At 40.0% G+C, this 16,863-nt stretch overlaps 1 protein-coding gene across 1 annotated transcript; it reads right to left on the minus strand.

The window, feature by feature from the left end:
• Positions 1-728: 728 nt before the first annotated feature.
• LOC140549546 (zinc-alpha-2-glycoprotein-like) lies at positions 729-16,513 on the minus strand. The gene is made up of 7 exons (XM_072673277.1): positions 16,308-16,513; positions 6,529-6,792; positions 5,701-5,988; positions 4,418-4,705; positions 3,848-3,985; positions 3,106-3,178; positions 729-2,160 (listed from the first exon to the last, which is right to left on the minus strand). Exons 1-7 carry the CDS (start codon positions 16,360-16,362, stop codon positions 2,157-2,159), a joined length of 1,110 nt encoding a protein of 369 aa, XP_072529378.1. The 5' UTR covers positions 16,363-16,513; the 3' UTR covers positions 729-2,156.
• Between the last annotated feature and the right edge of the window lie 350 nt (positions 16,514-16,863).

Here is a 16,863-nt window from a genome sequence, read left to right on the forward strand (position 1 = left end):
CTAGCCAGCATGACAGAATTCTCGGCCGACACCCTCCGAACAGCGGGGATGGAGGCCTTGGATCACACTGTTCGCGTCCAAGGTCAGTTCTTGGGGCAGCAGCAACACACTCTGCAGAGCGTGTCAGAGACTGTCGGCCACCTGGCGCAGCATCAGGTCACCCAACTAGTGGGTGACGTTCAGGGGCTCACGAATCTGATAAAGACTTTGTTGGAGCCTGCTAGCTCTCCCAGTCCCTCCTTCACGCCCAATAGCACGTATCTGGTTGGTAAGCCCGATACGTACAGTGGCAATCCGGAGCTTTGTGAGGGGTTCTTGCTTGGTCAGTCAACACTGCTGCACTCTACAAGAAAGGCCAGAGCAGACTCTACCTGCTGAGGAGATTGAGGTGCTATGGGGTGCAGGGATTAAGAGTCATTTGCTGTAAATAATATTGTTAGTGCTTTTTTAATTCTTATTTATATTGTGTATATAGTGTAAATTATTTATCTACATTTTTGTAACTGAGTGTCTTGCTATCCCTTTCTGCTGTCACACTGAGAATTTCCCCACTGCGGGACTAATAAAGGACTATCTTATCTTATCTTATTTAAGGCACATTACGTTCTAGAGAATAAGCTCAGTCACATATAGAGCTTTTATATATCTTCAACCCTGAGAACTGCACTACGATGTCCACAGACAGCAGCTGTTTTTCTGCACAGAACAAGAACCTCTACTGCAGCTGGAACGGTTTTCCTCTTCTCTTTATCTTTTAACACACAGTTAATTCTCTCTACTCAGTGCTTGGATATCAGCAGCTGAAGTTAGCAGGTGAGTGTAACTGAACTGTGAGGTGCTGTACACAACGTTGGAGCTCTCTCACTCCACACGTCATTTCCAATTCTCCTGCAGTATGAGTGTTAAAGTGACAGACTAACTATCTAATATATGAGCCTTTTCTACAAACATTCCTGCTAAATATAAATGATATATATTGCAGACAATTGATTGTGTGAGATAAACAGAACACTGAACATTTACAGATCATAAACTGTACATAAACACAGTCTGGTCACCCGCAAGAGTCAGGTACCATAAGATCTCCTCCTTTGCCTAGCTCTTCCAGGAAAAGTCGACGTCGGTACAGTTTGCTGGCATTCCACTGCTGGTTGATCTCAATCCACAGCATTGTAAGCAGACACGTCCACAATGTTGTAGAAAACCACCAAGGGCCAACGGGCAGTCTTGCGCTGGCAGCTATATGTTGTATCTTTGGTGGAGTTGTAATATTTTGATGCCATATTTTGCGAGGATTATCTTCTCTATGGGTGGGGATATGAAGAGCTGAAATGCTGATTCAGTATCATCAACTCTTGTGACAGCAAATCTTGTCGGACCAGGAGTCATTTTGTGGACATTAGAAGATGACTGGGCTTTGGTGCGGTAATGTTGACCATTTTATTTGACCATCTTTAGATGTCCATGTCCTCTCTGTGGATGACGATTGTTGCGTTTCTTGGTCTTCATCTGATGAAGGGACACCGGCAGACTCGTCCTCGTAATCCTCCTCATTGTGGGAAAATTGACAATCTGGGTCATCAGTAGAATTGTCCTCTGTCTCTGAAGGATCCTCCGTCTCTGAAATCTCTTCCTCTACATCACTAACCCAGTTCATAAGCTGTGATAAAACGTCTTCAGCTGTAAATCGCCTGGAGCTCATTTTTGGTGATTTCTCAGAGGAAGGGCATGGAAACAGTGAAAAGGACAGGGGAGAGAAAGTCCCTCTCACACACACCTGGTTCTGAATGGATATTCAGAAACATTCAAAACAAGTATATCAAAGAGATTTTTGGATTTACAAACTCTGTTCAGCAGTTCATGACCCTAGATGAGAAAAACAATATCATAGAAAAAAATAAGGATAACCTGCACTTTGATGTGCAACACTTTTTTTTTCAACACAAAAATTTAAATGGGTCAAATTGACCTAAAACTTAATACAAGGATTAACAAACAAGAAAAAATACATTTATAAATCAGCGTCTGCATTCCACAGTGCCTGGGGAGCAGAGAGGATGAATGACCTTGCTCAAGGACCCAACAGTGGCAGCGTGCTGAGCCCAGGTATCACATACTACCACCATCTCCGTTCTCTGTGTAGTTAACTGGAATCATCATCTGGAAAATAGCAGAGGAGCAGAAGACGAACAGAACAGACCATTAACTCCTACACTGTGTTTGGATTTCTGAACAAATCAAGGCAGGAAGCTCTTTAGGATAAACCCATTCCCTGCCCTTTTTTCTCCTGATGAAATGATGATCAGCTCTGAATTTAGCACATGAACTGAATGACTGTGGTTTAGTTCAATCAGAAATCTGATCTGAAACAGTCTGTGGTCAGTTAATCTAAAGTGTGATATTAAATGAAACACTGATTAACATGTGATTAGAGCAGAACTGTGGTGCAGCGCACTGCCTGGATAAAAAGACATGAGGCAAAATGACCTCTATCATCCTGCCCTACATTATTAGATTCTCATCATAAATGCTGATTTATGATTTCTATTGTGAAGAGGAAACTTTTTTATCCTTCTTGCTGAGGAAGAATTGCATGTACATATCTTTATTAGTGGTGTAACAGATCGTAGTTGATCCGTGATCTGTACAGATCTCTCCCACACTGCTGCATACATGTGAACAGATTAACTGCCAAAGTTTAATCATAATAGTGTAGATTACAGTTATACTATATAACCTTTTACAGTAATAATCCCCTAAATCTCAATGCAGAGCTGCAGTGAACAGAAACAGACACAGACACTGTGTGTCATGTGGATTTAATTAACAGACAAATCATATTTCAAGTATTAATTATTTACTGTAACTTGTCATTTCTCCTATAACAGTGTAGTAACTGGCTTAAACTGTACATCACAGACGCTGCAGTGATACCATAGTCACCACATTCAGCCTCTACAAAACAGCAGATGTGATTTTCAAATGTGATTTTATATTTATGATAGATTAATATAAATCACCAAACACTTCCAGGTGTGTGTGAAACCACAGCACTTTTCTAAAATTCATAATTAGCGTCCAATTACAATCCAAAAACACTCTCACCTATCTGTAGAAACTTGAGAATACGCTGCATGTTCATCGATGGTTGAAACTGATACTCTAGGACTTTCAGCACCTGTTAAATCCACACAATATTACAGTAAAGCACCAAATCACATTTACAGACATTCATCCTGTTACAACCAAACAAAGCTCCAGTAAACGGACTGTAAATACCATACACTGAGCTCCACTGATAAACACTACTAGTGTTAGAATGACCCCGATATTAGGGTTCTCCGATATTAGCTACAGCCAATGGGGTGATTCGAATGTTCCTAGTTATGTGGGGCACTGTAAACTGGGAAGCTCTGTCTACTGCATTATTTTACTTATCTCATATTCCTGCAACAACACACTGTCTTACACACTGTTTCCACAGATAGGTAATTTTGCCTTTTTCAAGATAGAATGCTTAGAACAAGTTAAATGATCTGAAAATGGAAAATGACTTTTACTAAAACAAGTATAGAAATACAAAAGTTAAACACTCAATATTCTTAAAGCAATCTTACAGTGAGATTAATGTTTATCAGACTTATGATTATTTTATGTGTTTAGGTGTGTTAGATGTATGGACTGAGTACAGTATTCTCACCAGCTTTTCCCTTAATCTTTTAATAATTACACAAACATTCATTAGAAATGAACCCTTTCTTCTTCAAAGACACAGCAGATTATGATCCTTCAGAACAGAACTACTGAAGAATAGATGGAGGATCAGTAATAAATCAGCTCTACTTACTGATTATTCCTTTCTTTTTCTTATTCTTTTTCAGAACCCAGAGGATCAGTCCCAGCACACACAGCAGGATCACCACGCCCCCTAGTGCACCTCCAATAATTAAAGCTTTCTTGTTTGAGCAGTTATTGCAGTTTCCATCTTAAAAACACAAACAAACAAGAAGCTTCAGTAAAACTGACTGGAAATATAATACAGTATATTAAACACATTTAATTATAATGTAATAAACAGTACAGTGATTCTGATTCAGTGTATCATATTATAATAAACTGTATTATATTATATTGTGACTGATATGCTAGCTTCTGGCTAGTGTGCAGGCCATCTTCACACTGAAAGCCCCGAACAGTAGTTCTGAAAACTTCTTGGCTTCTCTACATCAGAATCTCTGTTCTCAGACCAAATGTCCTCTGAAATCAGATTTTCCCCGTATTTAGACTGAACAGACAAAGCTAACTAACACTGCTGTGCTGGAGAGCTCAGGGTTGGAGCGTTAGCTCTTCTGAAGAGTAAAAATAACAGTGTCTGTCAAACAGTGTCCACGGAAATAAATGGCATGGTTATAATTACCCCAGTTCTTAATTACTGCCACATTGAGGGAGATGTGAGACACATAACAGTCGTAAGCTGCTGTATAATCATCCTCCGGGATCTCCACACTCTTCCTCAGCTGGTAGGTTCCATCACCATTGGGTCTGACTCCAGAGGATGTCAGCAGATGTTCAGGCAGTGAAGTGCTGTACTTCCTCACACTCATCACCAGGTCTTTGGGGTAGAAGCCCGTGGCCATGCAGGTCAGGTTCAGCTTACTCGAGTGTCTTACAGATGTTTTTGCAAACATATGAACAGCAGGTGGCGCTGAAGAGAAAAAGACAATAAGTGTAAATATGTTTCATTCAATTTAGCCTTTAATCAGAACACAGATCTAATAATGTGACTTTCATGACTAGTTTATGAACTGAGCTGTTCTGACACAGTGATGTTTATACAGTTTTAGCAGTAAATTCCAGTAGTGCTTTTTGAACCTCTGCATCATAATTGTTATTTCAAATTTAATTTTATCACTCAGTGATTAAAAAAGCATTAATCTGTGCCACATAAAAGTTTTATGTATTGTAAATAAAATGTATTAAAATTAATACTCAATACTTACTTAAACTTACTTTAGACTACATTCCATTTATGTGTAAATGATTTAAATTAAAGAAATGTACAGTAAACAGATATTATTCATATTTTATATTATGGTGTTATGAAATACAACAACAACAATAATAATAATATTTGAAGAAGCAGAAGAAGAATAACATATGTAATAATAATAACACATTCTTTTGATAATGTGTCTAGAACAAAAGCTTTGACTTTTATTAAGTTTTGTTTTGGTTAGACTTTTGTTAGATCCACCTTTTCCCAGCTCAAATGTAGGGTTGTATTGATACACTAAGTACCATTATTCAATTTACAGTTCTGGTCTAATTATTCAACATTATAACAGTATTTTGGACACAATTGAAATATATAGTATATTTTTTCTCTATCCATGTTATTGTATAATCTGCTAATGAGACTAGAGCTGGGGGCGGAGCATGGCGTGATTGCACCAGATCAGGGGTCGGTGGATGCAGGTTGTTGTAAACTTTTTAAATTATGCAACTAAATTAAATAAACAATATGTCTGTTCTCCACAATACACAGTTAGTTTCTGCACAGTGATTTCACACTTTTGGGACTTGGTACACACATTTAACGGCACCAATGACTGCCAATACCTGTATTACTACTATAAAGAAGAAGAATGATGATGATGATGATGATGAAAGGATAACTGTGGTAAGTATTCAGATACTCACTCTGTCTTGGTTTGCTGTCAGTAGTATTGTACTGTAAATACATCTTCAGCATCTCCTCACACTGCTCACATTTCCTAACAGCAATCACATGATAGTCAGAATTCCACTTCTCCTCCCTCTCTCTGTTCTTCTGCTCCTCTGAGGTCCACCATGTCTGAGAGCTGCAGTTAAAACTAATCAGATCTTCTCCATCGTAGGCGTAATCATTAATACTGTTTAAAAGAGTCACAGAGCCGTCAGGATGTCCTCCACCCTCACAGCCGTGCCTCCACTGAAGAACATGACCATCTGAAATGAGGAACAGATTCAGTTCAACACAGATCTTCAGACACATCTTCAAACACCTCAGCTGAAGTCAGAGTCATATATAGACATTCCCGCTGACACCAAACAGATCCAGTGTTTTTATCTAAATAATCAATTAAATTGTAGGTAGTTAACTGAACTTCTGATGAAACTGATTTGCCAAATTTAGAACTTAATAACTCTATTATACTGACTGACTTCAGTTCTATCCAGTATCACAATTTCTGTTATTTAAAACCAAATTTTAGTATGTAAGTACTCAGTGTTGCAAGCAAGTAACCAAACTCTCTACAGAATCTAGACTGCTGATTGGCTGTTTAAATGGCCCATTCATGTTAATTAGTCTTGATTAGTCTTCAGTCTGACAGTGAATCCACCCAGATTCTGGATCTTCATCACACTGTATAAGCTATACTGCAAATGCATCCGCAACAGTTACTTTTATAGATATGGTTTCTATAGAAGAAAATGAATGGCATTGCAGGATATTCCAGAAAAACCTGTGGAAACAGTGTTTCTCACCTGACTTATTGTGTCTGAACTCCTTCATCAGTCTGTTGATGAGCTTATTTATCCATTGTCTGTCAAACTTCAGCTTCTCAGTGCCTGAATTCCAGTCCGACTCTGAAATCCTCTGCATCCAGCCCTGTTTACGACTCCTGCTCTCATCTGAACTGTTGTAGAAGTCAATCTGTTTGTGGTTCAGCAGCGTCACAGCAGTGGAGCTGTAGATGTTGTCAGTGTGACTGGACTGAATAGTGTAGAGGTAGTTCAGAGAGTGTTTCTCTGTGGAGAATCAGAGGAGTAAAACAGGGTGTTAATGAATGTCTGAGCCCTTAGAGGGACGGTAGTAAATAATGTGTTGGTTACTTTCATGGAAATTTCAAGCAAGTGCAGAGCAAAGGTACTGAACACCTGATTGTAAAGTAAAAATTTAATATAATTAAAAATCTATGTTTATTTAAACTGAACAAAACATTTGTATTAAAATACAAAATACAAGTATTACTAATGAAATAAAAACTGGAAAAATAGGCATAACTAATTTTTAATTTAAAATTTTTTTAGTATTTATAAGAAACTTATTTTATTAGGAAACTGTATCACGGACGAGCTTCCCCTGGGTGTCCGAACGGCAGAGTCGCTCGCTGTCTTTAAACGCAGACTGAAGACCCTCCTCTTCTGAGAGAACTTGGGTGAATAGCAGAGTGGTCTCCTTACTGACTTGTGTTTAGTAGAGTCTTAACTTGGAGGTATCTTTGGAGGTATCTAATTTTAGCCTTTTTAAACTAGCTGAGGTTTTTCTTAGGTAAATAGCAAAGCACTTTTGTAAAATGCTCTGGATAAGAGCTCCTGCTAAAGGCCTTAAATGTAAATGTAAAAACTGTTGGTGTATAGAGAGCCGGGGTATATTGAGAGCTGGGGTATATAGAGAGCCGGGGTATATAGGGAGCTGGGGTATATAGAGAGCTGGGGTATATAGGGAGCTGGGGTATATAGAGAGCTGGGGTATATAGAGAGCTGGGGTATATAGGGAGCCGGGGTATATAGAGAGCCGGGGTATATAGAGAGCTGGGGTATATAGGGAGCCGGGGTATATAGAGAGCTGGGGTATATAGAGAGCCGGGGTATATAGGGAGCCAAAGCGAACTCCTCCATGCCGAGAATTGTTCTTGCCACTCCGAGCTGTATGGTTGGCTTCATGTTACGAGGATTCTAGGTGTGTTTATGGTGTTCACTAGAGTTCGCTCTTTAAGAGCCCGTTAATGTTCTGAGGGAGTTCGCTTCTTGGCTTACTGGTTGGTTGGTCTCGCTTTGCTCCCTGTCTACCTACCAGCCTCAGGTGATTTATCTGAGTTGTCCAAGGTCAGTTCTTGGGGCAGCAGCAACACACTCTGCAGAGCGTGTCAGAGACTGTCGGCCACCTGGCGCAGCATCAGGTCACCCAACTAGTGGGTGACGTTCAGGGGCTCACGAATCTGATAAAGACTTTGTTGGAGCCTGCTAGCTCTCCCAGTCCCTCCTTCACGCCCAACAGCACGTATCTGGTTGGTAAGCCCGATACGTACAGTGGCAATCCGGAGCTTTGTGAGGGGTTCTTGCTTCAGTGTGTGGTCTTCTTCAAAAATTCTCCGACCAGCACTGACCAGGCGAAGATCGCCTTTCTAGTATCCCGGCTCGCAGGGAAAGCTCTGGATTGTGCCACTGCCACCTGGACGGAGCTTAGCGAATGATCCCTCTCGGAATACCTTAAACATTTTAAGGTGGTGTTTCTACACCCCCGAAACATTACAGCCAAACATTAGAACCAAAACATTACAGCTAGTAAGAACTTCAGGATCGAGGGAAGATAATGAGGACTTCATGAGGAGAAATGCTGCCTTTGGTCTAAAACACAGTGATGAACCGAACAGAAACTCGATTCATCAACAGCCGAAACGACAGTGATCCAATAACGGCCTGTTCTGGATCTTCCTGCTATCTGGGTCAGATTGGTCAGATTTAGATCTGTGGTCAGTGTTTTTATGTATAAGGTCCAGTATAGTACACCAAAGATACACCATTTACTGCTGTCTGAAATTCAACACCGCCTCGTTCCTTTCTATTCTCTAATCTCCTTCTCAGACTCAATCTGACCTTATTTAAGCTTTATTGATCAGACTGTATTAATAAAGTAACCCTGTAAAGCTGAATACTGTAGCAGTATCTCCTTCTCAGACTCAATCTGACCTTATTTAAGCTTTATTGATCAGACTGTATTAATAAAGTAACCCTGTAGAGCTGAATACTGTAGCAGTATCTCCTTCTCAGACTCAATCTGACCTTATTTAAGCTTTATTGATCAGACTGTATTAATAAAGTAACCATGTAAAGCTGAATACTGTAGCTGTATCTCCTTCTCAGACTCAATCTGACCTTATTTAAGCTTTATTGATCAGACCGTATTAATAAAGTGACCCCTGTAAAGCTGAATACTGTAGCAGTATCTCCTTCTCAGACTCAATCTGACCTTATTTAAGCTTTATTGATCAGACTGTATTAATAAAGTAACCCTGTAAAGCTGAATACTGTAGCAGTATCTCCTTCTCAGACTCAATCTGACCTTATTTAAGCTTTATTGATCAGACTGTATTAATAAAGTAACCCTGTAAAGCTGAATACTGTAGCTGTATCTCCTTCTCAGACTCAATCTGACCTTATTTAAGCTTTATTGATCAGACTGTATTAATAAAGTGACCCTGTAAAGCTGAATACTGTAGCAGTATCTCCTTCTCAGACTCAATCTGACCTTATTTAAGCTTTATTGATCAGACTGTATTAATAAAGTGAACCTGTAAAGCTGAATACTGTAGCAGTATCTCCTTCTCAGACTCAATCTGACCTTATTTAAGCTTTATTGATCAGACTGTATTAATAAAGTAACCCTGTAAAGCTGAATACTGTAGCAGTATCTCCTTCTCAGACTCAGTCTGACCTTATTTAAGCTTTATTGATCAGACTGTATTAATAAAGTAACCCTGTAAAGCTGAATACTGTAGCAGTATCTCCTTCTCAGACTCAATCTGACCTTATTTAAGCTTTATTGATCAGACCGTATTAATAAAGTAACCCTGTAAAGCTGAATACTGTAGCAGTATCTCCTTCTCAGACTCAATCTGACCTTATTTAAGCCTTATTGATCAGACCGTATTAATAAAGTAACCCTGTAAAGCTGAATACTGTAGCAGTATCTCCTTCTCAGACTCAATCTGACCTTATTTAAGCTTTATTGATCAGACTGTATTAATAAAGTAACCCTGTAAAGCTGAATACTGTAGCAGTATCTCCTTCTCAGACTCAATCTGACCTTATTTAAGCTTTATTGATCAGACTGTATTAATAAAGTAACCCTGTAAAGCTGAATACTGTAGCAGTATCTCCTTCTCAGACTCAATCTGACCTTATTTAAGCTTTATTGATCAGACCGTATTAATAAAGTAACCCTGTAAAGCTGAATACTGTAGCAGTATCTCCTTCTCAGACTCAATCTGACCTTATTTAAGCTTTATTGATCAGACTGTATTAATAAAGTAACCCTGTAAAGCTGAATACTGTAGCAGTATCTCCTTCTCAGACTCAATCTGACCTTATTTAAGCTTTATTGATCAGACTGTATTAATAAAGTAACCCTGTAAAGCTGAATACTGCAGCAGTATCTCCTTCTCAGACTCAATCTGACCTTATTTAAGCTTTATTGATCAGACTGTATTAATAAAGTAACCCTGTAAAGCTGAATACTGTAGCAGTATCTCCTTCTCAGACTCAATCTGACCTTATTTAAGCTTTATTGATCAGACTGTATTAATAAAGTAACCCTGTAAAGCTGAATACTGTAGCAGTATCTCCTTCTCAGACTCAATCTGACCTTATTTAAGCTTTATTGATCAGACTGTATTAATAAAGTAACCCTGTAAAGCTGAATACTATTACTGTAGTGAAACATCTCAAACCTGTTATGTTCTGCTCAAATATACGGATGAGAACTACAGAGCGTCTTTAGAACGGCCCAACTGGGTAACACTTTATTAGATAAATCCCGCACGCTCGTCTTTACAGTGCATCTCACTCCCGGTTCCCCATTTCCGGAGTCCCACTCCCAAGCATCCGTGTGACAACAATTACTATTGTTACATCCTTTCTCTTTTTTTTTCACATACTGAACTGTAACCACATACACCAAACAAAATCATCTCTGGGTGACAGAACTCATCCCTGTTACTGCAAGAATCTAAACAAAACATCCTCTAAGCAAAATATATTCTTGGTGGTTATGAGCTGGCGTGACACTTGCTCATGTTGGGATCAAGTAGCACTTTACTCTTTAAGTTCAAAGATGAAACATTCATAAAAATTGTGTTCTGGCACCTTTAAGCCTGAAAATCCCTGTAACTACACACATCCATTTCTTACAATGCTCCATTGTAGGTTTTTTTTTTCTTTTTTTTACTAGTACACTCTTTGTGTTTTCAATCTTTGTGTTGGGATCAAGCAGATTGATTGGAATAATATTACACGTAGCACCACAGTCTATTTGGAATTTTACCATCCTTTTTCCAACCAGCATTCCAGCAAAAGGCTGTGGGTTGTGGCGTTTATCAGAGCCTACTGAACTCACAGTCTCTGTCTCTGATGCAGTAACACAGAGAATGTCCTCAAACTCATCACTATTGCATTCCGCTACATTGTGCACCTGTTTCATCCTCTTTTCTTTCCCTTTCAGCAGCTGATTGGCTTTACATTTAGCTGCAAAGTGGTTGTCTTTACCACACTTTTTGCACTTCTTACCGTATGCTGGGCATTTCTGTTTGCTTTTCTCATGCAATTTGCCACAAAACTTGCAGTCCACTGACTCCACCGCCTGTTTGTGGAGCACTGGTCTTTGCACTGCGTGTACCTCCTCCACTGAGGGTCCGGAGATGGCTTTAGCGTTCTCCCGGGACAGCTCCGCGGCTCTGCACAGCTGAACGCAAGTGTCGAGAGCCAGGTTCTTCTCGCGGAGTAGACGATCCCGCATGCCGTTGCTGTTGCTCCCACACACGGTGCGATCCCGAATGAGTGAGTCCCGCAGCGGGCCGAAGTTACATGTGTTCACCAACAGTTTCAGCTCTGTGACACAGCAGTCTATGTTTTCACTCGAGCCTTGGTTTCTGGAGAAAGACCCATAACGTTCCCCAGTTTCGTTGACACTGGGATTGCAGTGAGCATCAAACGAAGCGACAATGTCCCTTATTGTCCACGTCTCCTTTGCTGCCTCACCCATCAGTGTGTCCAGCAACTGTCCTCCGCTCTCGCAGACGAGATAGCTGAACAGTTTCACTGTGGTCTTTTCGTCGTCGTCGTCCACGGTTAGATCCACATAAAGCATAAACTCCTCTCTCCAGCTCTTCCATGACCTTGAGAGGTTGTCTGAGTCTACGCACAGCGGTCGTGGAGGTTGCAATCTGTCCATGTCGGGTGTTGGTATGCTAATTCATAATAATGCAAAACTGCCCTTTCGTCGCTACAGTGGTCAAGTCCGTGACCGCTGCCACTATGTTATGTTCTGCTCAAATATACGGATGAGAACTACAGAGCATCTTTAGAACGGCCCAACTGGGTAACACTTTATTAGATAAATCCCGCACGCTCGTCTTTACAGTGCATCTCACTCCCGGTTCCCCATTTACCACTCCCAAGCATCCGTGTGACAACAATTACTATTGTTACAAAAGCAGCTCTTACCTCCACCCTGTAACGACTGGAGGTATGGTGTTAGGTGGGCGCTCTCGTGGAGAGGTGAATACTTAGCTCTATTAAGAGACACGCAGGGAGCTCATCGTGCAGGGGTTTCAGAGACGGTTTTAATGAGCAATGAGAGCACCTCCACTTCACTCGTCACAACTTCCCAGACAACACCAGCTGGAGAACCCAGGCTACAACCCAGCACAGTTCACCATACGCACACACTCTCCCACGCTTTCCTCCAAAACTCTCCATGCACATGCGCACTGTACCCCACCTTAAAGTGACCGTTACACTCCACAGTCTGGAGAAAGCTGAAGAGCAGAAGAGCTGCAGCTGAGGTCATCTTCACCTTCTCACTCCCTCTTTTTCATAAATAATAGAATATTAAAGATCATAAGAGAATAGTTTCCTCAAGTGTCGAACACTGATGGAAGGTGGATCTTCACAAAACACCGAAAAACAAGCGCGAGTGCTTGTCTGTTCATGTGTCTGTAACCCTCCCCCTTTATATAACCACTTCCACTCCCTTCCTGTAACCCCCCCTCCCCTTTTCTCCCCTTACATTCCATTTCTGTAACCCCTCCCCCTCCCTTTATATAACCACTTACATTCCCTTTCTGTAACCCCTACATTCCATTTCTGTAACTTACATTCCATTTCTGTAACCCCTCCCCCTTTATATAACCTTCCTTTCTCTAACCTCCTCCCTCCGTATCTGTAAACCTCCACACTGCTGTGCTGGAGAGTTTAGGGTTTGAGCGTTAGCAGATATTATTCATATTTTATATTATGGTGTTATGAAATACAACAACAACAGCAATAATAATAATATTTGAAGAAGCAGAAGAAGAATAACATATGTAATAATAATAACACATTCTTTTGATAATGTGTCTAGAACAAAAGCTTTGACTTTTATTAAGTTTTGTTTTGGTTAGACTTTTGTTAGATCCACCTTTTCCCAGCTCAAATGTAGGATTGTATTGATACACTAAGTACCATTATTCAATTTACAGTTCTGGTCTAATTATTCAAAATTATAACAGTATTTTGGACACAATTGAAATATATAGTATATTTTTTCTCTATCCATGTTATTGTATAATCTGCTAATGAGACTAGAGCTGGGGGCGGAGCATGGCGTGATTGCACCAGATCAGGGGTCGGTGGATGCAGGTTGTTGTAAACTTTTTAAATTATGCAACTAAATTAAATAAACAATATGTCTGTTCTCCACAATACACAGTTAGTTTCTGCACAGTGAGTTCACACTTTTGGGACTTGGTACACACATTTAACGGCACCAATGACTGCCAATACCTGTATTATACAGTGTGTGCAGAATTATTAGGCAAGTTGTATTTGAGAGGATTCTTTTTATTACTGAACAACAACGATGTTCTCAATCAACCCAAAAGACTCATAAATATCAAAGCTTAATATATTTGGAAGTTGGAGTGGGGGTTTTTTAGATTTGGAGATCTTAGGAGGATATCTGTTTGTGCAGGTAACCATTACTGTGCAGAATTATTAGGCAACTTAATAAAAACAAATATATACCATCTCACCTGTTTATCTTCACCAGGTAAACCAATACAACACAAACTATAGAAATAAACATTTCTGACATTAAAAAACAAAACCACAAACAAACCAGTGACCAATACAGCCACCTTTCTTTACCATGACACGTGTGAACCTAACACGGTCACATACAGCGCTGAGGATCTTCTCAGCATCAGGCACTTCATGCCAAATGGAATCACTCCTGATTTCTCCTTATCGGACTGTTTTCTGGACGTTGTAGTGAGCGGAGTAGCTGCGCTCCTCAGCCGCAGACGCAGGCGGACGCGCAGACTTTTGGACTCGGAATGGAGAACAGTAGAGACGGAGCGGTCAGCGGTACACACCGCTGGAGCTCCGCAAGTCCGCACCGCGCTCAGGTTCCCATTCCCGAGGAGATACGGGGACCGTACAGGGGTGCAGAGCTGGAGTCAAAACAAAGGCAAAGAGGAGACGTTTCAAGCCCTTCATCCCCTCCGTCATCATGGGGAACGCGAGGTCCATCACCAACAAGATAGCCGAGCTGAGCGCGCTGACCAGGACCCAGCGGGAGTATCGCGAGTGCAGTGCGCTGTGCTTCTCGGAGTCATGGCTAAACAGGACAGGAGCTCCGAGCTAAGCGGTAAGAAGAAGGGCGGAGGGGTTGTGCTGAGACTCCAGACTCAGCACCCGAACGCCCTCATTGTCATTTCTGGGGATTTTAATCATGTGTCTCTCTCAACCACGCTGCCCAAGTTCCACCAGTATGTTGACTGTGCTACCAGGGAGAACCGAGTACTGGATCTTCTGTATGCAAATGTTAAGGATGCATACAGGTCCTCTGCCCTACCTCCACTAGAATAACACAGCTAAAACAGGGTGTTAATGAATGTCTGAGCTGTTAGAGGGACGGTAGTAAATAATGTGTTGGTTACTTTCATGGAAATTTTAAGTGTAGACAGAGCAAAGGTACTGAACACCTGATTGTGATGTTTATTTAAACTGAACAAAACATTTGTATTACAAATACAAAATACAAGTATTACTAATGAAATAAAAACTGAATATATATATATATATATATATATATATATACTTCTACTAGTATTATTATTTATAATGAACGTATTTTATTAGGAAACAATATCAGCATCTACTATAAATCAGTATCTATTATAAATAATACAGTATATATTTAACAATGTATTGAAAATTATTCAGTATTACATGAAATTAACTACAATAAAAACTCAGTAACTACTATAAATTAATCAGTATCTACAATATAGATTTATTTATCTACAATAATAGTATTCACTACTGATTATTCAGTAACTGCTATAAATTAATCAGTATCTACAATATAGGTTTATTTATCTACAATAATAGTATTCACTGCTGATTATTCAGTAACTGCTATAAATTAATCAGTATTTACAATATAGATTTATTTATCTACAATAATAGTACTCACTACTGATTATTCAGTAACTGCTATAACAGTAATAACAGTAAATACATTATGTTGTGTTGTGTTATAGGAATAAATCTACATACAGAAACACATTAAATCAATAAAGTGAACCAATACTCAAAGACTGAACTGAATCTGAATCATCAAAAGAAACTGATATTTAATAATAACTGTGATAATAAATGTAACTGTTTGTGTGATGAGTTGATTTAATGTTGATAATTTAGACTAGTTATGAATCTAAATATCTGAATATAAACCTGCCATACTGAATATATCTGACTATTTATTATTTAATGATTTACTTTAAATTAGAAATAAATAAAAGTACATAAAGAATAGATGCATGGGTGTATGTGTAACAGTACAGACTGATGTCTGTAAGTCGGAGTCCAAAAACTAGCCAAAACATTAGAGCTAAAACAGTAGAGCTAAAACAGTAGAGCTAAAACATTAAGATAAGATAATCCTTTAAGATAAGATAATCCTTTATTAGTCCCGCAGTGGGGAAATTCACAAATTAGAGCCAAAACATTAGAACCAAAACATTAGAACCAAAACATTACAGCCAAAACTCGAGCAACCAAACTAACAACACGGGTGAAACTAGTTAGAACTTCAGGATTGAGAGAAAGTTCTGGATTTGATCAGAAGTCTGGGTCCATATGATCAGCAGATGCATTCTGGGAGTAGGTGCTAGTCCATTTAGTAAGTAAGGGAGGTTAGTTCTGTGAGGTCAGTATCAGGGAGGACAGTTTTGTAACGTCACTAAACGAGAGGCAGGAGCCGACAGTGGAGACCAGCTTCACCACAGTGATCCAATAACGGCCTGTTCTGGATCTTCCTGCTATCTGGGTCAGATTGGTCAGATTTAGATCTGTGGTCAGTGTTTTTATGTTTGAGGTCCAGTATAGTACACCAAACATACACCATTTACTGCTGTCTGAGTTCCGGACATTCAACACCAGATACCTCCTTACTTACAGCTCGCTGAAGAGAAACATCTCAAACCAGCTCTTACCTCCAACCACAGTGAGGAGAAAGCTGAAGAGCAGAAGAGCTGCAGATGAGGTCATCTTCACCTTCTCACATCTTTATTATTTCATAAATAGAATATTAAAGATCATAAGAGAATAGTTTCCTCAAGTGTCGAACACTGATGGAAGATGGATCTTCACAAAACACCGAAATACAAGCGCGAGTGCTTGTCTGTTCATGTCTGTAACCCTCTCCCTTTATATAACCTCCTCCTCCTCCCTTTCTGTAACCCCCCCTCCCCTTTTCTCCCCTTACATTCCCTTCCTGTAACCCCCCCTCCCCTTTTCTCCCCCTACATTCCCTTTCTGTAACCCCCCCTCCCCTTTTCTCCCCCTACATTCCATTTCTGTAACCCCTCCCCCTCCCTTTCTTTAACCCCTCCCCTTTCTGACACACAGAGAACTTGAGCAGTCACGTGCGGCTTCGACAGAAAGAAATACCACGACTCACAGGGTGGAGGTTCCCATCATATCCAATACTCACATGACCTTCCTGTCCAGGATGAGTGCATGTAAAGCACTTTCTCACCACAGCTGTAT

Source organism: Salminus brasiliensis, chromosome 2, assembly GCF_030463535.1.
Source record: "Salminus brasiliensis chromosome 2, fSalBra1.hap2, whole genome shotgun sequence".
NCBI lineage: Eukaryota > Metazoa > Chordata > Actinopteri > Characiformes > Bryconidae > Salminus > Salminus brasiliensis.